The sequence below is a fragment of the Mugil cephalus genome, chromosome 7 (genome assembly GCF_022458985.1).
Source record: "Mugil cephalus isolate CIBA_MC_2020 chromosome 7, CIBA_Mcephalus_1.1, whole genome shotgun sequence".
NCBI classification, from domain to species: domain Eukaryota; kingdom Metazoa; phylum Chordata; class Actinopteri; order Mugiliformes; family Mugilidae; genus Mugil; species Mugil cephalus.
Window position 1 is genome coordinate 18,965,524 of NC_061776.1, and position 25,488 is coordinate 18,991,011.

Below are 25,488 nucleotides of genomic sequence, written 5' to 3' on the forward strand. Positions count from 1 at the left end.
TGATGAGCAGCCGTGGCGTTGTTACGCGAGTTTCAGAAAACGTCTAGCTTTGGATTTGATTGGTCTTCAGCAGGGGGTTTGTGACCCCTAGGGATTCTGCAGAAGTACTGCATGGGGATCGCAAAATCTTTGGTTGATTAAATATTTTTCTATAGATATATTTTTTAATTTGCCCCCCAAATTTAAATTGTTGGAGCAGTAACAGCAGTAAAGGGATAAATGGAGGCAGAAGACGTTATCTTTCAGTCAGCATTCGTTCAGCGATACAGGAGCTGTCTCAACAGCGCACTGTTTCACACACAGCGCCAGACTAGACATGTCAACCTAAGCCTCCTGTACACAATAGGCCCCGTCCCTGTCGCTGCTGAACCAATCACGAGGCTACATATTGCACGTGAACTCTGTCAGGTTCCGAGGGCCTGTTCAGTCCCCAGATGAAATCCCAGCACGCTGCAATTTTAGCAGAAGAGAAGCTAACAGTGCAGCTCGCTCCCATCAGCCAACTACTGAACTCGTCACTTGAACAAAAAATAGAAATTAAAAAAAATAATATTTGAACCTGTGTATTGTTTGAATAGCTTAATAATGAATGCAGAATGATAATAATAATGTGTATTTATAATTTACTCTAGGCCCGAGTTTAATACCGAACACATACAGTAGGTAGGGCGTCCTTACTTAATCTCTCCATCAGTTTGGGGTCCTTGGCCTAAAAAACATTGAAGACCTTTGCTTTAAACTGTACTGAATGCAGCTACCATTCACCCAAGAGGACTTTGTTCAAGAGAAACAACGTCCTCTTGAAATAAAATAGTAGTCGGAGCAGCACAGTTGTGAGTAGCGTGTCACTGTAGCGTCGCAGAAGTTGTGCAAAGCGTCCAACTGTCCACACACTATATATGGTGTTATTTAATATATTTTGCAGCTTCTCGGATGCATTGCAGGAGACAAATGGTGATTAAATTAAATACGTTGTATACGTTTATGGATTTTGCAGTTATTTCTAGCTAAGAAACAGTTTTGTTTAACAAAAAAAAGTGCTTTACTTCTTCATTATACATGCTACTATACGACACAATTACATGGACAGATGATGGACACAGATATGATTTAACACAGGCGCCAAGTGCAGAGCGCATCAACGGTAACATTGTCTGCACACACTTTTACCCGCTGTGTGATTTCCCCCGTCTCTGCCGCTGAGATCCCAGCCCAATTTACCCTCCTGTGACCAACCGCTGTGTGACAGCCGCGCATGTGTGTGTCTGTGTGTGCATGTGTGTGTGTGTTTCTGCTCCATCAGGAGGGATACCTTAAAAACTAACAAAGCACAAAAAAGGTCAAGAAGGAGCTAATAAAGATAAATATGTGTTTGAAAAGGGACCATTTGAAGACACTCCACAGAATGAATCGTCCTATTAGGAACATATTATTAGGAAAAACTCTGCTATTACTTCTCCTTCTTTTATTCAGCTACCACTGGCTGTGACACTACACTTTTTTCAAAATGAACGATGAGATGCGGGTTGCAGCGTGTGCGATTTGTGCCGTTAGTTGTTTCTGAATTCTCAAGGCCGCAGGTTTGTGTGCGCGCGCGTCATCATGGTTGTGTGTTTGCCGCTCCCTGCCCTTGATGAGTTGTTGGCACACTGGTGGAAGAAGCTTATTAAAAAACAAGCGTCTGGATCTGACTGGGTGTCACAGTTCAACACCGTAAGCATTCAACCAGCCTGCGCCGACAAACCCAAACACACTCGCAGACACGCACTCCAGAGCCTCTTCAAGCGACAAACTAGGGCAGTGCTCCTGTCATAGTCTGTCAGAATATCATCTTTTCTGTCCTGCTAGTGTGCTACTGCCAGTGTATGAAATTGCAGAGTAGACTAATGTGACTTCTGCTACACTGGAGGTATAAAAGTGCAAGCTCGACGAGCCACACTTCGTCACACACATGAATATTTTCACAAATATTTTTAGTACCATTTGCCTTCGGGAGTGTTTTATTTTTTTTTTTTTTCATATGCATTCCTTTTAAAAAGCACTTTACTAAAGTGGCTGCATTGAAAAAGATCCTCTGAACAATCATTACACTTTCTCCCATTTGAGACCCTCTCATACAAGACATCTTATAGTCATTAACATTTAACTTGCTATTAGGATTGATTAGCATAGGACGTATTCTGGTAAATACAGCCTTTCTATCATTTCAGACACACTTGCAGTAGGAGGTTTAATGCTGTAGGTGTTTTTATTCTGTGTTTTGGCTTATTTTTCTGTAGTGTTGTGAGTGTAAATTGGCGTGGGCTTCCTCTTTCTATTAGTTTAACAGGTTAACTATAGCAACAAAAATAAATAATGAAGACAATCTGAAAAGGTTTTGAGCTTAAGCTTACTTATTTCAAAGAACCTGTCTTTTCGAAAATCAAACCAGCTGATTCTCATCCCAGTATTTTTTATTGCATGCATCTTCAGCAACATACAAAGATGCCTTGCACAGAGGCACTTCATCCTGGGTCTTCAGCGTTTTTTAGGCCAAGGACCCCAAACTGATGGAAAGATTAAGTAGGGACCCCCTGCCCACTAGCTGTTATTTTATATATATATTAAACCCGGCCTAGTGCTGTTTATAAATATAGATTATCATTAGCATTTTGCATTCAATATTAAGCAATCCCTTATCCCTTTACTAATACATGTTGGATTCATGTTAAATGTGTATTTAAAGAAATTTCAATTTGTGTGGGGGGATTTAAAAAATACTTAAAAAACGCCTAATCAACCAAAGATTTTGTAACCCCCCTGCAGTACCTCCCTGTACCCCTTGTTGAAGACCTGTGATGTAGATTATAACCAGTACCCTACATTTCCAAGTTCCCGTCTCTGATTTACTGTTTTACTACTTAACACTTAAATCCGCCACAACATTAAAACCACTGACAGGTGCAGTGAATAACATTGACCATCTTGTAATAATGCTATGTATGTTTTGCTGGGAAACCTTGGGACCTGGCATTTGTGTGGATGTTACTTAGACATGTACCACCCACCTAGACCAGACCAGGCACCCCCACCCTATAGTAATGACACTCCTTGAAGGCAGCAGCCATCCCCAGCAGGATGCAGCCTGACGCAGACACATGCACAAAAACGGTTTAGAAACAACTCAGCACAAGGTGTTGACCCGGCCTCCAAATTCTCTAGATCCCAAACTGATCAAGTATCTGTGGGATGATCCACAGAGCCCCCACTAACAACATTGTATTTCTAGACCCCACAGGACCCCCTCAGAAGACCCATGTCCATACTTCGATGAGTCATAACTGAGACACAAAGGAGACATACACAATATTAAAAAAGTGGTCATAATGTTATGCCTGATCAGTGTATATGTGAATGCTGTTAGAAGCACACATCATATTCCTGATTCCAGATGCATTCAATGTTTTTATGTAAGAAATGACTGAATAGTTGTGGGGTTTTGATTTTGATTGTGTTTACTGTTTACTGCAGGCAGCAATCAATTATAACTTTACACTTCTGGCAGCTTTTTGGTTTCACGTTGTGTAGTGTGTTTAAAATGCACAGATAAAAAGGGAGCTGAAGGATCAATATGGGTTTTACGCAGCTGAAGCGTTTATCAAATCAGACTTGCTTATCTAAGATAATTTGTGTCAAAACAAGAGCAAATCACTTTTAATTTGCAAGTTAAGGACAAATTGAAGTAATTATTTTTTCATTGCTCTTTAATACCTTGTTTTCATCACTTAATTTGTGTACTGTACGCCAGACAACTGATGATTCCAGCCACCATTTAACCATGCATGTTAAAAGCTAATTGAATTCCATTTGTTTCGCGGAATCAGCTTTCACCTTCAGCAATTCGCTCCCGTCTATCACTCATCTGAATAGTTATAGGCTCCCGTGTAATTATCTGGGATGATGGTTAATATAACTGATTTTAATCAACATAATTCAGTCCAGCCCAAAGTGGAATTTAATTTTGTGCCTGCCGAAGTGTTGTGGATCAACACAGCATATCTGAATGGAAATGGGAAGTGAGAAAGACGGGGCAATCGAAGGGAGTCAACGAAGAATTAGGATTAGAATTTAATTTAAATCCGCTGAATTATTCATGGATACATTCAGTTTGCAGACGGCTATCGCGCTAAGAATAATAACGCTTTTCTCTGAAATTTTGCTAAATTGGACCTCCTTGAAGAAAATATCTTGCATAAAAAGTGAACTTGATGGTGGATGCAGCTGTTTCAAACAACACACAATCTAAGAAATATAAAGTATACATTAAATGATGGTTAAAACAGACATTCAGAGCAAATAACAAATCATTTGTGGTGAATGTTGAATGATTGAGGGAAACCTCTTCAGTGTGAAAGCCTGCTACCAGATTTACTTAACTTGCAAGGTACTTTGCACGAACAAAAATACGGACCCCTAACCCGACTGATTCATGTATCCTCTCAGTATTTCCTCCACGAACATTTATTTAGTGAAAAAAACCTAAACAATAGAGCCGGTAAGGGGAAAATGTTACCTGTGTACCAAAATAACAGAAAGCAAAAGTCTCTAGAGAGGAGCAATGCGAGGGATATACAGTAACGCGCGGCTTCAATAACGCGGCATGAACAAAGGATGAGCGTGGAGATGCAGAGAGAAAAGAGCAGACGAGCCCCTCGGTGCGTTGTGGATGAGTGGAGAGAGGGCTGATGAAAAGAAGGCAAGTGCGGGAGCCTCTCTACGATGCTAGTTTATTCCTAAAGTTCAGAGCTCGAGTCTTCCCTCTCCTTCATCCTGCTCTCCATCAGCTCATTTGTTGCCCTGACAACGCTCTCACTCGTTGAACTGTGCTCTCGGTGGAGCTGAAGCAGGGGGTGTTTTGTGTGTGTTGGTGTATACGTGTGTTGGCGTGTATGTGTTCACCGGCTTTATTTGTCCTGGAAGAGAGCTGCTCTGTGTATTTCCTTATAACTTATACACACTTTGAACAAATCAACCTTATGAGGAATCCTTCAGCATTTTATTGTAGCTTCTAGTCTTTATGCTAACGTAACACCTCATGTTACATTAGCTTTGGAAGTGGAAGTGATTTTTTTTTTTCATTTCTGAGGGTATGCTCATTCTCACCGGAGACAGAAACACACAGCTCTAATAGAGGAATGACTTTGTTGTCATTGTACGTGTTCTACAAAGCTGAAAAATGCAATCCTTCACAGTGCAAACAGCAGAAACTGTTAAACCTATAAAGTAAATAACTGAGCCTCTAAAATCAAACCTTACATTCTACTAGCGCACGACCCTTCCCTCTTAAAGAGTTCAAGGATAATGAAACAACAGCACTGTAATTTATGTTGTTTTTCTGTCTTTGTTTTTGAGAAATTGTGTTTTCCTGTCATTTCGATTAAGGTCTAAACACAACAATACCCATGATCCTCAGGCTCCACTACATCCTTCATGGCTACAGTATGGATTCATACCGCACACTTGGCTCCTACAACCAAAACTACATTGTAAACAATAGTGCAACTTATCATTAATTTGATAATTTTGTGTTATTATACATTATACATTAAATTATATATTATTAAACTGCTTGCTTTTATATTTAAAGGTAGAGGCTGAACAAAAAATCAGTTTTGAAAGAAGAAACATAATCTAGGTAAAAATGAGATTTTAAAGTACTATTTACAGAACACCCACCGATTTTCTTAAAAGGAATAATCAACATTGCATTTGCATTTTTTTTTCTCTCAATACTTCCATCCCCAGAAGATTTTTCACTCGCGGACCTTGATTACTGTAAGACTGTGATCAGCGTTTTCCTGTAGCAAGTATTACACACAGTGTTTGGTGTGCGGGGACACTTTTTAATTCAGAACAAAAACCAGAAAGTTATTAGCATCAAAACTGAATGAAGGAGCCATGACTTAATATTTAAACTGCAAATGAAGACAATGGGGTACCCACATGTTGGATGTGCTGTCAGCGTCTGCTGAGTCAGTCCATTTCAGTTTAATATACTGCGCTCTGAGATGAAAAGAGCTCATGAACTCATTATGCAGTCACATATTGTACTCTGTATTGAGTCTGCGGTGGTCTCGTGCAGTCATTTTTTTTTCTTTGTGGCACAAATGTGGTGTCTCTCCATGTGTGTGTGTGTGTGTGGCTGAGTGTGTATAAGCATCCCGGTCTCTGTGTGCGCCAGTCTGGCTGTTGGCAAAGCTGTTTGATTCTTGGCAGGTGGATCACAGCTTCTTGCAGCCCAGCTGAAGCGGTGGATGGCGTCCAGCGAGAGAGAGTGGCAGAGAGACACAAGCAGACAGAGGAGGAGTGAGAAACAGAGAGGAAGACGGAGAGAGACAGACATCCCACAGGGAGGAAGCAGGAGTGAGAAGAAAAATAGGCAGACGCAGAAGGACGCGAGGAGACAAAGGGAATGAAAGACAGTTTTGTTGCGTTGCTTTGTACATGGCTCCGTAAGTAGCCGGCGTTCCAGCGTTTTGCTGCGTTCGTACAGGAATTCGTGATTCACAAATTTACACACTCCACCCCCACCTCCTCCTCATCTTTCACTCTTGAGGACTCGCAGTTTGGTGCTGAAAATCAATGGGACAGCTTGTATCCCTGTAAGCAAACAACCCTCGTCGTCAGGCCACACGTGCATGCCTATGGAGCCGTGTAACAAAAGCCGAAAGGAAATCTAAAAGTAACGTCTGTGGGTCCGCGAGTGAACGTACAACTTGGCTTCCACGTTGCCGCAAAGCCACCAGTGGAATGTGCTGCAGTGTGGCTGCGAGCTGTCATGTGTGGAGCTTGTGTGCTTGTGTGTGTGTCTAACTGTGAGAGTGACACTGATCATTAGCTCGAACATGAGCCCAGTCTGAGTGACTGAGTGATGAGCTTGGTGTTTTTATTCCGGGGCAAAGCAGGCCTGGCCTGGGCTTAGATTTCACACACACACACAATTAAGCCAAGTCCCCGGAGAAAGAGAAGAGGAAGATGGAAATGGGGTGAGAGCATTTAGAGATGAATGGACAGATAGATAGATAGATAGATAGATAGATGGATAGATAGATGGATGGAGGTGTGGCATAGATGTTTGTTTGGGGGAGAATGATATGCATTTGCATAATTCCTCTGTCCCCTCTCTTCGCCTTTGGATACACACATACTGCATGCATACCGGCTGTGTCAGCAGACAGGAAACTATAGGAAATACATAATTGATGAGTCCAGTCGTTGGTTACTAGTGATAAGTGGTATTGACTGGAGGTGTGAGGAGAGGTGAAAAAGTGTCAGTGTGTAGGTTTGCGTGCGCGCATGTCCTCCCAGAGGGACGCCGAATGGCTTAAGAATATGTAATGACCTCAGTAAGGCTTTAGCTTACTAGGCAGGGTCAAGATGTTTTTTCTGTAATGAGAGGAAATGCTGTGGCTGCACAAACGGCGAAAAAACACCCTTTCTCTCTCAACTTAACGTTTTTACTCGGATTCGGGGGAAATTGCTTTAATTTAACACAGAATTTCATTTGTGGCGTCAACAATTTAAAAAAAAAAAAGTTACAACTATCGCAGAATTCTGCAGAATTTCACTTTCTAACGAGATAAAAATATGAATGTTGTTCTCTTGTTTGCGAGTACAAGGCAATGCCGAAGCCTGAATTCCATTAGCTACTGTTTGCGTAGCCAAAAACATTTTATATACGGGTTAAACCAAGGAGATTAGGTGTCAGGAGTTAGAGAACGATGCTAGCTGCGAGTGAAGTTTAACTCTCCGTCAGTCTTTACATGTAGAAGTTGACTGTACTTCCTAATTTTGTTGCAGAAGTCATAAAAACCAAGATCTTTGAAGCCTGCTCGTTGTGAATACAGTGGGGTTTCTCTCATTAGCCAGTGTAACGCCATGCCAGCAACAAGATAGGAGTAGTCAGTACAGTGAATATGACTGCTTTAATAAGACAGATGTACCAATAAACAGAATATTACTGGTGCATTCAATTTGTTGACTCGGGGAGCAGCCATATTGGATTTTGAGGTTGATGAGGTTCTTCTGACTCTCCGACGTGGACGTCATGCGGCCATTACAGCTGAAATTTTCCCACTTCAAATGCAGGCCATCAGGAGGCAGACAGTGAGAGCTGCAAATGCCTGAGATTATACCAGTCTTCTCGGTGGGATTCTCCTTCATGCCGAGAATTCATACAGAGAAAAGAGGGAAAAATAGAGAGAGACTGGAGGAAAATAACAGGGAGAGCCGTAGCTCTTGGTGATTTTCGAGATAAGACCGGAATACACTGAGACACGCGGCCACGCTGTGCATAAATAACTAGCCAGAGAACAAGAAAAAACGGGCCGAATGAAAAGAGATAGTCCAGCAGCCAAATTCAATCACATACAGTGAAGTGAAAACTCATGTTATTAGAGTGAAACAAAACAGAACGCATTATCAACAGAGGCCGTTTCTTCGGTGGAAATTAAAATGATCAAAGCGGGGACCTGTGTGCCATCCGGAGATTAACCAGACCTTTATATCTGGAGAGACACACAGACACTGACGTTCAGCTTTTAAAACAGTCCATACATCTAATAAGTGTATGTTTTTTTTTTTTTTAACATGTGTGAAGTGACCCTTTAAAACTTTCGGGGCTGTTCCCAGTTACACTCTGCGCGAAACAAGTGAATCACAGAGATCGTTATAATTGAATCAGGCAATTTTGCTAAATTCCTTGTTAATGGGTACCTTTTATCTCCGTACCGACGGCGAGTGTGTGTGCGTGCCTTTCCGTTGGGTCCTGAAATCATATATTATTATGCTATTATGTCCCATTTCTGCACGCCACTCAAAAGCCCATGAACTGAGGAAAGCAGCCTAAACGGTCTCTAGTTTCTCTGTATGCACACATGGGCTGGAGGCTTCCTCTGACCTTTAGCTGCACAGCACCTCTCCTCCGCTGTCTCCGTCTCATCCCCCTCTTTTAATCTACCGCTCTCTCCCGGCTCGGCTCCACCGTGCAGCGCCTCTCTCTGCTTCATTATACCATGTGCACTGCTTCCTCGCTCTGACACTGCTTTGTGCGAGCGCGCGCGTTCAGATCCTCGCGCGCGGCGCACATGCGTAGGCACACACTAATACAGCATGACATGCCTCCCTGCTGTCACAGTGCGCTGAGCTGACGAGAGCGGCTGGGATTCAGTTAGGGCTGATGAACAGCGGGAGCGCTAGGAGAAGAGAAAGAGAGGGAAAGATAGGAAAAGAGGAGGTTGGACCAATTTTGCTCTTTTCTCATACCTACCGGCGCTATGGACGCACAGAGGGACTTGTAAACAGACACTCTCCAGTTGAGTGATTAGTCTCATTTGCATTCAGGAGCGCACACTTTACCCCACCAACAAATAGTGTTTCCAGGTCACCGCTGCTACCTTCTAAAAACTGGAGTGCATACATGACGGTGTGCTGCTTTAAAGTGATGCAGTCAGTTTTAAATGGTGTCAGGACGGCAGCTCACATCTGTGGACGGGAGGCTTAGGCTCAGAGGTTTCAGCAGAGGAAGGAAGGCTGGCCTGGGAGAGACACAATGTGTCTGAATGAGAGGGAGAAGAAAGAGAGCAGCAGCAGCCTCCACAGATGGACACTCATTAAATATTGATGGTCAGCAGCGTTGAAGGCTTGATTAGGACCTGAGCGAGCCAAGCCCGAACAAGCGCACCTAGACGCGCGCCCGCAGGTGACGCACAGCGAGCGGAGCGGCGCTCCCACGATCTGAGCGGGCTTTCATCACGCCTCCCGGCCGCTTCCTCTTCCTCACTTTTCATTCTCACCTTTCCCCGCAACCTCCACCCGCTTTCACGCTGTCACGCTGAGATAAGAAACAACGCGCGGGATTTGCATCGGGCTGCAAGGAGCATTCGCTCTTTTGTTGCAATCTGCAAGTGACACTCCAAGAAATTCTCCAAAGTGTTCAGAATCGATTTTAGATAGGATTCGCCTGACAATTTAAAACCATATGACATCGTAGTCTTCTAGCTTACAAGCCTGTGGTGTTCGGGGCTCACACTCAAAGGAGAGTTTCGGTGTGTAGTGTCACTTGAACATTAAATCTAACTGTAAAACATTGTCTCCTTCCTGTATCTTGCTGCTGTTTGTCTGACCGACTTTGTGTCTCCTTGAACCCTAACGACCGCCGCACAACCACAGTAATCTTCAAGGGGAAATTACACGTTTGCAACTGCTTGTGATTCCACTGCTGGCGCACTGAAACACAACAAAAGACACCGTCATATAAAACATGAAAACGTCTCGGGAGGTCCATTTATGCGGAGGGTTTATAATGCAGGGTTTATAATACAAGCTGCGATACACTCTAGACAGAAAGCGCCTCGCTGCACGTGGAAAACATCGCCCTATCTTTAAGGACATTTGTCATTCCACAAACGTTTTCAGTTTGTATTAAAATGTTTGTTCTTTCTCTCTGTTGTCGTTGCAGTCACGTTGCTGGACTCCATGTCCGCCTTGGCCGACCTGGGCTGGGAGGCTTACCCGAATGACGGGGTGAGTATCTGCACTACAATGCACAATACAGTTGTTAAAGTCGGACCTGGCGCTGAAAGCATAAATCTGATCACAACTACCAGATTGTGTTGACATGTTTTATTTTGGGAGGAACAAGCAGGGACTCGGAGTTAGCGGCAGCAGCAGCAGCAGCAGCAGCAGCGGTGGAGTGTGTGTTTTAGAGAGCACTGGGTTCTTAAAGCGCTGCTTGCTAAATCGGGAGTCTGCAGGGGGAATTTACAAATTATTTCTGCTGTGCTGAAAACGCCGTGGCACTGGAGACTCCATTTATCACGGGTTGCGATTTTTTTTTGTTGGGGTGGGGGGTTGGAGTGAAGGGACGTGTCGGTGGAGTAAACACTCTTATGTAAAAGGAGACGGCGTATACATGCGTGCACGCGTGTACATGTGTGTCGGGGGGGGTGTTGCGTAACTAGCCTTCTGCAGGTATGGGGACCAAGGGAGTCTGGAGAGCAGCCACCGTGAATAAGAAAATGACAACAGAGAAGTGTGGGTAGGACGAGGGTGAGAGCGAAGGGGGAGGATGAACCACAGCGTGCATTCTAACAGAGCGGGTTCTGTATGTCACTGTAGTGCAGGGGCCGTTGAATGGCACTGAATTAATTCTATTTCCTCCCTGTCCCCACTCCACTATTCAGCATCAGTGTGTTAAATCGCAGGATGCCACACACGGTTTCATGGTTGCGCGCAGCAAAGAGTCGGCTGAAGCGAGCACAGTGAAGCAAGGTTGTTTTCTCAAGCAATCAAGAGTATCGAGTTCACTTAATTGAAATGCACTGATTGTGTGGTCATATCGTGTATTTTGTTTAGTCTTTTTTTTTTTTTTTTTTTTTCCCACCGAGGTCCTCATGGATGAGTGAAATGTGTTCCGTCTGCTGTTCGATCTAATTTCAAGAACACAAGTTACTTTTCCTGAAAATGTGGTTCAGGTTGGGTGGAAAGAAAAGCACATGTGTTGTTGGTTTGCCCTCAAAGACATGTCTGCTGCAAAGTTCAATATATAAAATAAACTCCCACACTGAACATATTTTTCTACGAACTGTCAAGACAGAGGAGCTCCTTCCTGCATGTGCAGAGAAATTACGAAGAAACTTTTTTCCTCCACATTCTGCCCCTGTCAAAGTAAATCCTATAAATAGATCATTTCTAATGCCGACTCAGATCGGGACCGGAGTGTCTCAAACTAAAGGACGGCCGTGAGCTTTATCGGATTCTTATCAGACTGGGAAAATTCTTAAATTGGTCAAAGCTGTTAAAGTCTTTGCCTTCACTGATGTTTTCATTCGGTCCAGTGGCATGAAAGACCAACATTTTGCTCTTTTCAGCTGAGTAATCTGGAAAATTGTGTTTAGGACAACTAGCTATGACTTCAACACAAAATGCAAACCATGTTTCCCCTGAACAGACAGAAAGCATTTCAAGTGTTAATGAAAGTGACAGAAATAAATGGTCAAAGGCGGACAGAACAGAAGGACAGACTGCTGTGTGTGTGTGTGTTCAAGCATTGTGTATTCATTTGTAAAACCTAACATAATTACTATGACAACTGAAAGCACTTATTCTCCACCCCAGCCTCTGCGCTTTAAACATAAAAAGTTTACTAGCAAAATGAGCTTCGGGATAAATCTTAAAAGCAATATCAATCATGTACGTCCATGCCTTGTTTGTGAAGCCGTGCTGAGTCAACATCACGCTGGCTGTTTTTCTTTGCCGTAATGTGGGCACGATTTAATCCGCTTTAATCACGCGCATTTCCCGTGACCTGACGAACGGGCGCGTTTGCTTTTTATTGTGGAAGTGCAGGGGAACGCAGTATACTTGTCGCAGCTTTTGTTTTGTGATGCTTTTACCTCGTCCACCCTTCCAGCACGGCTTAAATCTTCACACTAGCCAAGTATCACATCCTGCATTTTGAAAAGAAAATGAGCATTAGAGGATTATTCTTACAGGATACAGTTTGGCTTTGGAAAGCTAAATCCCTCTTTTCAAATAGAAGGTAACTTATACCATCCTTGCGCAGGCAGTACATTCTGTATCACGATATAAACCTCATGTAAATGTATCTCCTATGTGCCCTCTAATAATCCAGGCAGTTCCTAGTGAAGGCAGTGTAGAGACGAGCCAGAGGCTGTGTAGAGGCTGCCAGTCCTGTTGGCACAAGCTCTATTTGTTTAACATGATTAAACATATGTCTCAGAATGAATATGGTAATGGATTATTAATGCATGGCGGATCCCATGTAAATGGACAGGAGAGTGATACACCGTCAGATGAAAGGTGCCGACGCTGGGATGAGATCTCATGTTTCATATCAAGGGGATTATCTAGTTGACCCTTGATCTTTAGACCTGGGGATTATTCTCAGTAAGAAGCAATTCCCACCAATATGAGCCCACTGTGTACCTGAATTAGTCCAAAACAACACTTAACCCTCACAGGTCACGCTTAATCCAAGCCATGCAGGGCCGGATGTGCCTGAGACTGAGCGGAGCGACCCACTTCTGTCACCATGCGGGGGAGTTCCTCGTGAGGGACACAAAACAGATACGTTTTAATGATGTTTGAAAATGGGAGGCCCCGCGGGCCCTCAACTGAAGGCTTCCCAGCCTTCGATGCGTCCATATTTTCTCATCTTCCATCTCGTTTTTTTTCCTCCCTTCTCGTTCTCTGCACCCACCCCCCCCTCTCTTCAGTAAGCCAGAACTTGTTCCAGAGTTTGCCAATTATGTCCTCGTAGGTGTACCCATCAGATGATTGCAGAAGGAGGGATATTATGTTAAGCTGGTGAATGGTTGAACTTAAACCCCAATCCGACGTCTCTGCTTCACTTCAAAGCAATCAAGCGGGCTCTGTGCTGATTGGCCGAGGTGATTGAGGGTTCGGGGAGGAGGGTTTCGTTCTGAATGTTAATTAGTGTTCAGGCTGAACCAACACAGCAACAGTTACTGCTCTGTGTGCGCGCGTGGCTGTTGAGAGAGGGCGCTTAAACTCTCCCGCCTATCCAAACATTTTCCCGAGTTGTATTTTTAGTAGATTTTCTCTCCAGCGGGCCGCCGTATCATTAGTAAACACGGCGGCAAACAGGTTGTTTTCCCATCCTTAAACACACCTGTGCTCCACAACACGACAAAGAACAGACTCGCCGGCGAGGGAAACAAGTCACTCACCAGGAAGTGGGAGTAATCCAGCCACTCCAAACTCTGCCTACAAAGAAATAAACAAAGACATCATAAAGCCCTCTTTATCCCTCAATGACTATTCCCATAAACGCTTTAATCACCACTCCCTGGGGATGCAGCTTTGTGTGTTTGCGTGAGTGGGTGTGTGTGACCGTCCTGTGATGTCCGACTGGTCTCGGCTCCGCACAGATGGGTCTATTTAGCTGCCAGGCGCGCCTGTAATTTACCAACATTCATTCCCCTCTCTCGTCTTTTCTCCCTCTCTCTTGCGTTTTTGTTCTTTTAATTGAATCAAGCGCAGCCGATCACAATGACCCATGGTCGCCCGGCGCGTGCATTGTTGAGCCAGACTCCGGCGCTTACGTCCTTTAAACTCTAAACTGTCTGTCAGGGACATTTGTGTCAGCTGACTGCGGCGGCTTAAACAATCGCCGGCCCTTCTCCTGCTCCTCCGCTTGTTTCTGCGTCACCCTCTCTGTTCCTCTGCTGGTGGAGCGTTGGGCCGGGATCAAGAAAGCTAGTTTTGTCCGAGCGCCAACTCATACACAGCGGAGATTAAAAGCATCTGAGTGTGCGAGGGAGCTGGCGAGCGTGCGCGAGCCTCTGTGAGAATGTGTGTTTTTATGCGGATCTGTTTTAGTGCTCAGGACTCAGAGGTGAAACGCATCGAGTTTTTGCCGGGTTGTTGGGCCGTCACATCAAATTAACCTCAAGAATTCAACCTTAGCTCGGAGTCCACTTGTCTGAGAGTTTCTCTTTGCATTTCTCGCCGTTTTCTTTGGCTTCTACCGGTCTGTTCTTTCTGTCTGTCTTTCATTCTTTCTTTCTGTCTTTCTTGTGTTCACACCATGCATATGTATCATCTGTTGTGTTTACATGATCGGGCGACTGTAAGGTGATATATGCTCATCACTGTGGAGCTTAAAGCTTCGGTCTTAAGATGATGACAGGGGCTCAGAACAAAGATGGTGGTCTTCTCATCCCTCACCACAAACTACAACTCATCCAGTTTGTGTGTGTGTGTGTGTGTGGGTTTGTGCGCGCGGGGGTTTTGATGTGTGTACGTCTAAGAAAATCCAGTTAGTTTCCCCGTGAATGGATCGGATATCTTGAGACATGGAAACCCACACTGCCTTATTATTATTTTACTTTTCTTTAAGGAATAGAAATGCTCTTTCTCTTTGTGAGCGTCTGCGTGTATGTGTGTGTGTGTGTGTTAGCGGTGCGCGCCTGCCTGTGTGTGCAGATAGAAATGTTTTCCTGCTCATGCGAGAAGTGTTCTCAATTACTGCCTTACTCAGAAGTGGAAACAGATGGTAGCAGATGACGGGAGACAAAGTAGCTCTGTCCTACCTTCTCCGTCTCTCGCTTTTTCTCCATCCCCCCCCCCCCCCCCCCCCCCCCCCATCTCTGTCTCTCTCATACGCACACTTCCACCTCTTAAGAACTAAATCACGCGTTCGCTCTAGAAAAACACGCTCACGCCGCGAACATGTGCGGCGCAGACAAAGACGGTCCTTCAGTCATCCTGACACAGATCATCACTCATATTCCCCCAGACATGAAGACAGAACATGCAGGCTTAGAGCAGGTTGGCAGTAAACCACAGCCCATTGAACTTGGGCCCAGTTTCCCCAGAAGCAAACTTTGAACTGAGAGCTTCTTTGTCCGCTGACGAGCGATGAAATAAGATGATCTTACGGCCGAGCGGTGCGGTGGTGGAGCCGGCCCTGTGCGGCTGAATGTCACTCTACCTTGGCTTCACGTTCACTTGCTCTTTGTGTGGAATGTGTGTTTTAGTCGAGAGGTTTCATCTGCTTCTCGGCAGGTGTCAACTCTTCTCTTTTCCTTTCTTTCTCCCCTCCTCAGTCGTCCACATAACTTCCCTTCCCACTACTTCCTTTGTCACACTTTCCAGTATATCTATCCATCCATCCATCCATACAGGTCAGCCTCACTAACTTCAGGTTTGAGACTAGAAAACCAAGATATCACAGTAAATTTGCTCTCTCCACCTCCTGTTTTTCACGCTCAGTGGGAGGAGATCAGTGTGATGGATGAGCGGAACACGCCGATGAGGACCTACCAGGTGTGCAACGTCATGGAGGCCAACCAAAACAACTGGCTGAGGACGCGCCACATCAGCCGGGAAGGAGCGCAGCGCGTCTACATCGAGATCAAGTTCACCCTGAGAGACTGCAACAGCCTGCCCGGGGTCCCCGGTACCTGCAAAGAGGTCTGCATCAGCCTGCACAGGACCCAGATGGTTACACACAAGCAGGGTTTTCCCACACACAAGCGACATGGTGCCTTAGTGGATGGAGAACAGATGTCTTTGCAACGGATGCGTGTTGACCCGTTGCATTTGTGAGCTCGGCTGTTCAGTCGTGGGGAGCAAATTCTGCCCAGCTCCTCGGTGGCTGCTCCGTTGCAGACATTCGGAGTAAAGCAATTTAAAAGCACATTTATTTTGGAGGGGGGGATCAATAACACAGGAGCAAGTTAGATTCTGAGTGTGAGTTTTACAACAGAGAAACTGCTCTTGTCCTTTTGGATAAAAGTGAGTTAAGTATAATGTAATCATAGCACTCCTCTAATGCGCGGTTTATTTGTAATAAAAGTGCTAAATTAATTGTAACATTAAGTAGGACGTTTACAGATGGATATTCATCCCACGGGGCACATAAGCAACTTTAGAGTATAAAGATAAGTTCATTTGTTGTGTTGTTAAGTGCACGAAGCCACTTTAAACATTAAATGTAGCATTTAATGTGATTGGAACAATTGTTGCCCCCGCAGTGTTTTGTCTGTCAAAACGTGGTAGGTGTTGTTTGTAATGTAATTACAGCTCGTATGAAATGCGTGCTTGTTTTGAACATTATATCACATTACCCTGCAGAGCAGGAAAAGGTCGTTTTCATTATCAGTTTTGTCATTTTATATGTCAATTACAGATACTCAACACGCAAACGAAAGCACACTTTGATAGATAAATTCCTGTTTCTGGTAACACTGCACCTCAGAACCCTTTCTGCTCTCATTCTATCTTCAGAATGATTGAGCAGTGGAGTTATTGTGACACAGTGTGGAGCGGCATTTTTGTTAAAACTGCAGACAGTGTTGCTGACTTGCCGTCCAGACAGACTGGCCGAGGTTTGAGGAGAGTGCTGCGGAGGCCTCGTTAAAATTGCACACTGGACAGACCCTCTCACTTTGATTTTTATCTGTGTCAGTTAAATGTGCATTGTTCTGTTTTGTCTGATAACGGATGGGCCCGCTTTGCCTCGCAGACATTCAACATGTACTACTACGAGTCCAACAATGCCAACGTGTGGTTCATCAAGGAAAGCCAGTACGTCAAGATCGACACTATCGCCGCAGACGAGAGCTTCACACAGGTATGGGTACGCACGACACACACATAGAAAGCATAAGCATGTATACATACGCAAAGAGTATTGATAAATTGATTAGCTTCACTGTCCCATTTTAAAGGAAAAATGGTAATGATTTCACACAGATTTTACCACTAAACGTTAAACAGAACATTTTTGTATTCTGTGACCTTATGACGAAGATGGGAAATGGGAGGGTGGCATTTCAAAATTATATATTCACCATTTCCCACCAGCTGAATTAAATCTGGATTGACTGGGGGTTGTAATTAAACGTAGCTATCTTCCCATTTCCTTCCCCCAAACGAGGTTATTTTTGTCTTGAAAGTGCAGTCGCTTTCTGGTCGCTCCGATTAAATTCTCACACTGCCAATACACTGCGTTTTCGCCACAGGTCGACGTCGGCGACCGCGTCATGAAGCTGAACACGGAGGTGAGGGACATCAGCAACCTGAGCAAAAAGGGCTTCTACCTGGCCTTCCAGGACCTGGGGGCCTGCATCGCTCTGGTCTCGGTCAGGGTCTTCTACAAGAAGTGCCCGCTCACTGTGCTCAACTTGGCCCAGTTCCCCGACACGATAACGGGCGGGGACACGGCGCTGGTTGAGGTCCACGGCGCGTGCGTGAATGCCTCTGTGGAGTTCGAGGCGCCCAAGATGTACTGCAGCGCGGACGGAGGCTGGCTGGTTCCCATCGGGAGGTGTGTGTGCAAACCGGGCTTCGAGGAGAACAAGGACATCTGCCAACGTGAGTGGGGCGGGGGGTTCCCGAGGCATGTGCGCGGAACGGAGAAGGACAAACGGAGACGGCAAAATAGAGAATTGCGCGTGGTGCTGTCTCGTTATTGTAGCTGAGCAAAGGATGCAACTTGCACCGTGTGTACAGGTTTCGTGGGAGCTGGTGCTCTGAAGTGAGAAGGATATCACTTGTCAAACCGCAAACACCTAACAAAGATGCTCGTGATGTACGTTGTAGAGTGAAAAATACACGTGTGTAGCATCTCAGTGAATATTACGAGGCTCCAGATAACATATTTAGGTTATGTATGCACTTTTTGTGTTTGTCTGTGTGTAAGTAGGTGTCATCACTCCCGACACTGCAAAGGGGGAGGGGTGGATATCTCACTTTCCTTACTGTGTAGAGGAGAGCCGTACGAGTGTGTGTGAGAAGGTGCTCATTGATGTGCGCTGTGTTGCAGGAGCAGAGGAATAGGTATGCCTTAGGAGGCAGATTATTGAGTTGTAAAACTCCCCAGATGGTGTGTGCAGTGCGTGTGTGTCTTACACGTGTGTGTGTGTGCGCATACTGTGCATGCATGTATTTGACTGAGCGGGCTGTGTTAGGCTCACGCTGTCACCTGCCCCTACAGGCTCACTTCTTCCGGAAAAGAAAATGGAATCATAGATATTCATCAGCGCAGACTTGAAATCGGCGCACATAATGCAATTTCAGTTGTTTTGGAGAAGCGGCAGCCGAGGCGCCCGGAAAACTTGGCAGCCGGGCCTTAGAGACAAGTGAATAAGAACAAGCTGTACTCCGCAGTTTTGCAGGCTGGTAATGTGCACAGATTGTGGCAGAACTCTGGCTGCATCTCAATCACGGAACACGGACAGCTGAGCTACATGTCTGTATTGTAAATTGACAAGCGGTGCTTATTTGACAGGTGATCGTTCGCCTGCCATCGCCGCGTCGGCCCACGTATTAAAACTTAATTTAATGTCGGCCTGACGTAGCAGAGCGGTCGACCTCGGTGATCTCCGTGACCTCATCAGTCTGCGGCCTTATCACTCCAGAGAGAATAAACGGAACGATGTAGGAGCGTTTTAACAAGCTAGCGTTAACTCAATTACAGAATGCGTGGGTGCACGCATGTGTGCTCCGGAGTCGTGTACAGAGGTAACGGTCTTATTGGCAGGCCGAGGTCAGAGGTCAGACGTTATATGCGCCCCTTGCCTGGCGAGTTACGACCACTACAGATGTAGCGCGGACATGAAAGCAAAAGAGGCGTTTCTTCAACGCAGGAGGGAAAGTTTTGAGTTTCAGCTTGTTTGAAGGCACATTTTCTGGTGGAGCAGTTATTCGGGAAACAATCAAACATTTTTTCAATAGATTCTAACTCCTTTCAGGTGAATTTAAGCTCCCTGCGCTGCAGGGATGTCTGTGCCACCTACTCAGCATTAGCAAAAATGGGATCTTGGGAAGGATTTGCATAGCAATGAAATTGAATTTGCTGTCCCACGTACATCAGCCAAACATCGCTGGTTTCCTTCCTTTGAAACAACGCCAAATTCAGACAGGCTTCCCTTTGTCTAACATAACTCTGGTGTCTGTTCCGTTTTGCCCACACGCGCCACCGTTCTGATATCGCTTGCGCCCATTGTCGAAATCCACTTAGCGAACTAATGCGCCAGCATCCGTAATCAGCCTCGTCCTGAACAAGCAGATTCATAACAGACACGCGAGGCCGCGGAGAAGTGCGGCGACCCAGTGCGCTGCGCTCTAATGTGTCCCTGCGAGAACAAGGGCCAGGCTTTTAAAGCGTCCTCTCAGTGCGCGGCATCAGCTCCAAACAAAAGGTTCCCGTCCCGACGCAGTGTGGAGGTCTTCCATAGGGAAAACATACTCCGCTAATGCATTTAAATCATTTTCGGTCACACAAAGAGATGAAGGGGCGACGTGGGGGTGGGGGTGGGCTACAGAAAAGACCTGAGGGGCATTTGTAATTATCTTCATCGTGCAGGTGAGCAAGCCTTTTAAATGGACGCCTGGAATTTTTTCAGAGTTTTCTTCTTTTAGCTGCTCCGATGCTCATTCTTGTCTTTTACTGTTCTGTGTGAGTCTCCCCATCGTCGCTTGGCCTCTTTAGCCTCCTCCTCTTTGTCTCCCTTTTCCCATTCTCTCTGTCTCTTTTTCTTTCTCTTCGTTTCCCCGTCTCTCTCTTTCTCGGTGTGAAGCGCTAATGGAATCATTACTAGCCTCTCTGTGTTAGACAAACACCAGACACCTCCAATTACAGCCTTTTTTTCCCACAATCTCTGCCTCTTTCCCCTCCCCTCTGCTATTTTCTAACCTTGCTCTGGTGCCTGCTTCTATAATGGGACTGCTCTCCACCTCCCGCACTTCACCAGCCACCCATTTTGCTCCTCACCTATCTCCTCTGGTATCTTCTCCCTTTTTCACCTCACCATCTTTCCCTCTGCCTCAAAGCAGCCCTTATTTCCTCCGTCTGAACTCATCAAACATTTATAGACCATCCTTCTCTTCTCCACCCCGCCGCCTCTCACCCTAAAGGCCGACGCAAAGTTTGTTTAAACGTGTTTGCCGCAATGTTGTTAATGGTGGACCATGCATTGCATTCAGCGCGGTGAATTACTTTATGACAAGAAGGGAAGGTGCTTACACGGACCGACTTTTCTCCCAGCATAAACAGAGCGCAAGTATTAGCAGACTGGCTGTGGAGCAGGATACGATGGGATTCAGGGGGAAATGTGGTCTTAATTATGAGTAACATAAACACAAACAAACCGCTCGGCTGAGACGGAAACTATCAGTCATCTTGACAATTATGTCATACCATAATCAATGTGAAAATGATACATTGCAAGGCGTCTTTTTTTTTTTTTGCATGGAAATCCTACTAAGAGGCCAAAGCTGATTAACTGCCACACTTTCTGGCCTCACTAGTCGGCAAATGGAGCCCAACCCAGTGTCATCCCCAGACAAAAATCTAAAAAACAAAACAAAACAACACCTGGAGCTTTTCCTGGAGGTCGACAGTGTGATGTGGTACCACACTCTGTCCTGACAGCAGACATCAGAGGTAGAAAGTATTTTATTTGTGTTTTGAAACAAAGAACCAATTTTTTTTATTTTTTATAAAATTTGCCTGGAAAGTTGAGTCCACTGATAAAAAACTAAATGTCTAATTGGATAGAAATAATTAGATGAATACCAAGGGAACACGAGGTAACTGATTAAAAAATAACTACAAAATTTGATTGCGTTTTTCATCGCTTCCACAAAGGACAATTAGTAAACGGTGGGAGCGGTACGGTACATGAGTCAAACAGGAGGCGGACTGAGAAACGCTTGGCTCGTATTTGTCGCAGCAGAACGGTGAATGTGAGGTTCAGTCAAAATAAACATCTACATTACAACACACAGGATCAGTCAGTGGTTTGGTATAATTAATGGCAACTGTCTGACTGCACTTGTTATTAAGAATAATACTGAAATTAATTGTTTAATATTACTACTACTGCTTATTTGTGCACCACACACGCTGTCGCCCTGCTGGCCATGACTTCTCTGCTCAGTCAGATGGAATCACACTCATCCCTTTTGCCACCTTTGGAGTTACATAATCTCTCTCTCTCACACACACACACACTTATTCAAACACACGCCCTCTCTCGTCCTGCCTTTGTCACATTTGCACACCCATGTCGCTCCTCGCCGTCTCTCTCCACCCCTGGCGGAGGCCGGTCGGTGTCTGTGCGGCCCCCGCCTCCCTCCCCCGCTCGCCCCTTTTATTCTCCGTCTTTTGTGCATTCCGTTGCCGTTTGCCCTCTCTGTTTCTGTCTGCCACCGTCCCCCCCCAACCTCCCCATCCCTCCGTTTCCACCTTGTGCTCCCTTGCCCTCTCCTGCTGTCTCTGTCTCTCACAGCTGGTAGGGGATGTAGTGAATACTCCTCTCAAACCTCTCCTGCTTTAAGCCCTAGGGGCATACGCTGAAGGGCAGGAGTGTGCGCGTGTGCGTGCGTGCGCGTGTAGCTGTGACTGGGCGTGTGTTTGTGTGTTCTGTCCTTCTGTGTGTGTCTGACAGCACCAATTACTGCCTCAGATGCCTGAGAGATGGAGGAGACGGAGTGAAGAAGGACAGACACCTGTCACCTCGACACAAGTTGCTTTGCTCTCATCTCCTGTCTCTCTCTTTCTGAGTGGGCAGAAGTAATATGGGTCAGGATGACACGTCCGTCTGTCTGTCTGTCTGTGTCTGTCTACCTGCTGGATATACCCGTCCGATGGTCCCCTCCTTCCTTTCTTATTAATTTCTCTGCAAGAACTCAGTATAACAAGAAGAACTCCTCAAAGCAAATACTGACACCTCTCGGCTCGCCCGCTGTTCTTTTCACTTCCCAAATTGGACGAAAAACCAAAGTGTGAATCACTGCATGCGCGAATTGTCTGATCAGCTGTGTGTTCATTTGGAACACTGTGATGCAGACACAGTAGGTTGCAACTTTTTTTTTTTTTTTTTTTTTTTCCAGGCTGCTACAGGTTTGCAGAAGGCATTTATTTGTTGTTATCTGTTGCTTCCCGAGACGAGACACAAAGATAAAAAAAAAAAATAATCAAATCCATGTCTGTTTCTTGAAGTGACAGATCAACATTTTCAAAATCGTGTTTTGTCGAATTTCTTCATGAGTTACGAAAGAATGGCTTCGTGTTGTGCCAGCAGTCTGCCCACAGATGGCTTTAAGCGTAAGGACGAGAAACTATTCAAAGCTAATGAAATCCACCTACACGCACCTCTAAAATAAACTCATAGTGTTACATCTTGTAAGGCGTTACTCTAATCTGACAACTTTTTCCCACTAACAAGTGATTTAATGTGTTACTACTTCCAAACCAGTAATCAAGCTGCTTATCCGAGTTACTGTGCGTTACAGATTATTATATTTTTCCTTTCTTCTTGCGTCTCTGGGATTTATGTCACGCATGCGACGACGGGGGGGTTGGCAGCTGCTGTAGTAATCCGATTACTTTTTCAAGGTAACTGTGGCAACACTGTCTGTGAGACAAACGTGCCACAGTGTTACAGGTGCTCATGAGGCTAACCTGTCTCATCTGATGCCAGGCTGCCTGGTCAGCTACTGTTGAGCTTATACGGAGAAAATCAAGTATTTGTTAGCCATCAAAGTGCTCAGATGTAAAAATGTGTCCCCCTAAGGCACAGGGATGTACAAAAAAGCTGGTCAAACAGCGCATCGTGAGCAGCAATCAAAGGCCTCCTGCTCAGCCGTTCAGTCAATCAGGTCTGGCTCTGACCGGCGCGCAGCGGGCTAGGAATTACAGTAAAAGCCTTTGTTCTCGGCAGGAAAACTTCTGTACAGAAAAATACATGTTACATGATACACGTGCTGCGAGGGCTACATAAAGAAACGCTCTGGGAAGCATTCAGGGAAGGAATGACTGGTCGCGCACGTGCACACCCGTACAAAAACTTACACACAATAGAATTTTACACTTTATGTCACATAAGAGGATTGCAGTCTCCTTTCATAATGAGAGGTCTGAGTGGGGAACAGACGAGGGAAAGGCTAATGTCCTCACCTGTGAAAGAGATTGAGCTTGTGTGCGGGGATGTGTGTGTGTGTGTGTGCATGCGCCGAACTCTCAGTAGGGAACCTGCCTTTCTTTATTGCCTCTCCTCAACAGCAGAAGTGTGCGACGTGGACAGTTGACGCGGGTAAACTGAGCATTTTTATGTTGATCAGATACAGACTTTTGAAGGTCAAGGGCTCCCTCATGGAGCATGTTCTCTCTCTTTTAGCCTCGCACACACACGCATGCACACGGTCCTCGCGTTTCTTCGGTCTTCTCTTGGTGGCAGCTCGGGGAGCTTGAGAGTACGAAGGTGTGAGTAGGAAGCTAGTGGGTGGCTAACAGAAGGATTTAGACAGCCAGGACAGAGATTTTTGTGTGTATACGGTGTATGTAAGTGCGTGTGTGTGTGTGTGTGTGTGTACACCGCTGCAGGCATTAGGGCATTAAGCCGTTGAAGTGTCAGGCAGCAGGCTGTTATTACAAGCCAGATGTTCTTAAAGGACAAACGGATATATGGGCCACGTAAAGGCCAGTCATCTGCTCTTCTACCTGCCTCTTCCAGTGCGTGTATTTCTACTGCTCTGCTTGTCTGGCTTCACTTTTCATTTATTTGGCTAACGACAGCCACCTTTTTCATCCCTTTCTCCCATGTTCCCCTTTATCTCACGTGTCTCGCCTAAACTCCATCCCTACCCCCCCACCCCCTCCCTCTTGCTCATCTTCTCTCTTTTGTGTTTGAATAAATGACGCGAAATCACAAAGGCTTAGGCTCTCGCTAGATCCTCCGCGCTCCCGTCTGCATACCCACACAGCACTGACCCAGATAATGTCGATTCACACAGAGTCTCTGAGCTCAGCTCCTCTCTCTCCGTGGCCGATCACTGTCCACACACGAGCCGAGTCGCCGAAAGCCCCCTTAGTACAGAGGTGGTGTTTGCGCCGCTAAAGTGTTAGCCACAACAAAACCCGAGGACTTAAAGGTGGCTTTGGAGGACCTTGTGTGGCTCAGCTGAGTCTGGTGCAGTGGGTTGAGCTGTGTGAGCAAACCCTGGGAGAAAACAGGGAAAAGCAGGCCAAGGACTGAGACTCTGTTAATGCATGTTTCAACTCCTCCTTATATAGCACTATTCCCCACGGACCGGAGCAGTGAGAGAGAATAGAGGGGAGAATGTGTCTCCTTTGGGTACAGTTCATGCTAATTGGCTGCGTTCCATATGCTGTTGAGTTCCAGTTAGGGATAAACATATGTGCACTCATGGGAAAGTTAATAATTTTCACATTTGTTGAATCAGCCTCGAGTTTTCGTCATTCAGAATCTTAAGAGTTTCCAGAAAGGTGCCTGTGTGCGAGCGGAGGAGACATGCAGACGGCCAGCGGGTCTGTAGAACAGGAAACACGGGAACAGGAAGGCAGCCATTGACCCCTTCCCCTTATGCCCGCCCTCACTCCCTTTCTAGTTTATGGATGGCTTCCAGATGTACGACCAGCGCGTCAGGTTGATTGGACCAGTGCTGCACGGGAGTCAATGCTCAGCCGCAACGCACAGATGTAGCCGTGGTCCAAGTCTATTGTTGCTGCTTTTGTACAAATTACAGCTGTGCTATTGTTCCACAGCCAAAAGAAACTGTTCACAGAGTTCAAACAGACTTTTCAGCGCCAGTATCGGCCACAACAAAGGACAGAGTTACTCAGAGCCGGATGCGAGATATGACAGATTTGATTTCAGTTTGAAATACTGTTGTTTAAATCAGCTGCTGTAGTATTAAAGGTGTAGACTGGCAATTTAAACAGTGCCTGTGAGTATAAAACCTATGAATAACACCTTACGTAGGTAGCTAAATGTGTTTGCCGGTGATGATTTGTTTTCTTTCTGTGCAGTGGACAGGTGCATGCTGCTGCTCTGAGAACAACAGGAACTTAGACTACATCCGCCCCCATACAAAAAAAATAAATAAATCACCACATGGACAATCATTTTAACAGTTTTCAGATTCCCTGTC

At 45.5% G+C, this 25,488-nt stretch overlaps 1 protein-coding gene across 3 annotated transcripts in view; it reads left to right on the plus strand.

The window, feature by feature from the left end:
* The window catches only part of epha4b (eph receptor A4b), an 87,145-nt gene that overhangs the window by 5,285 nt on the left and 56,372 nt on the right, over window positions 1-25,488 (plus strand). For all 3 annotated transcript variants that reach the window (XM_047588620.1, XM_047588621.1, XM_047588619.1), the window contains exons 2-5: window positions 10,499-10,563; window positions 15,799-15,999; window positions 17,054-17,161; window positions 17,553-17,904. In XM_047588620.1, the coding sequence (XP_047444576.1) occupies window positions 10,499-10,563; window positions 15,799-15,999; window positions 17,054-17,161; window positions 17,553-17,904 (726 nt within the window). The remainder of the gene's footprint in view (window positions 1-10,498; window positions 10,564-15,798; window positions 16,000-17,053; window positions 17,162-17,552; window positions 17,905-25,488) is intronic.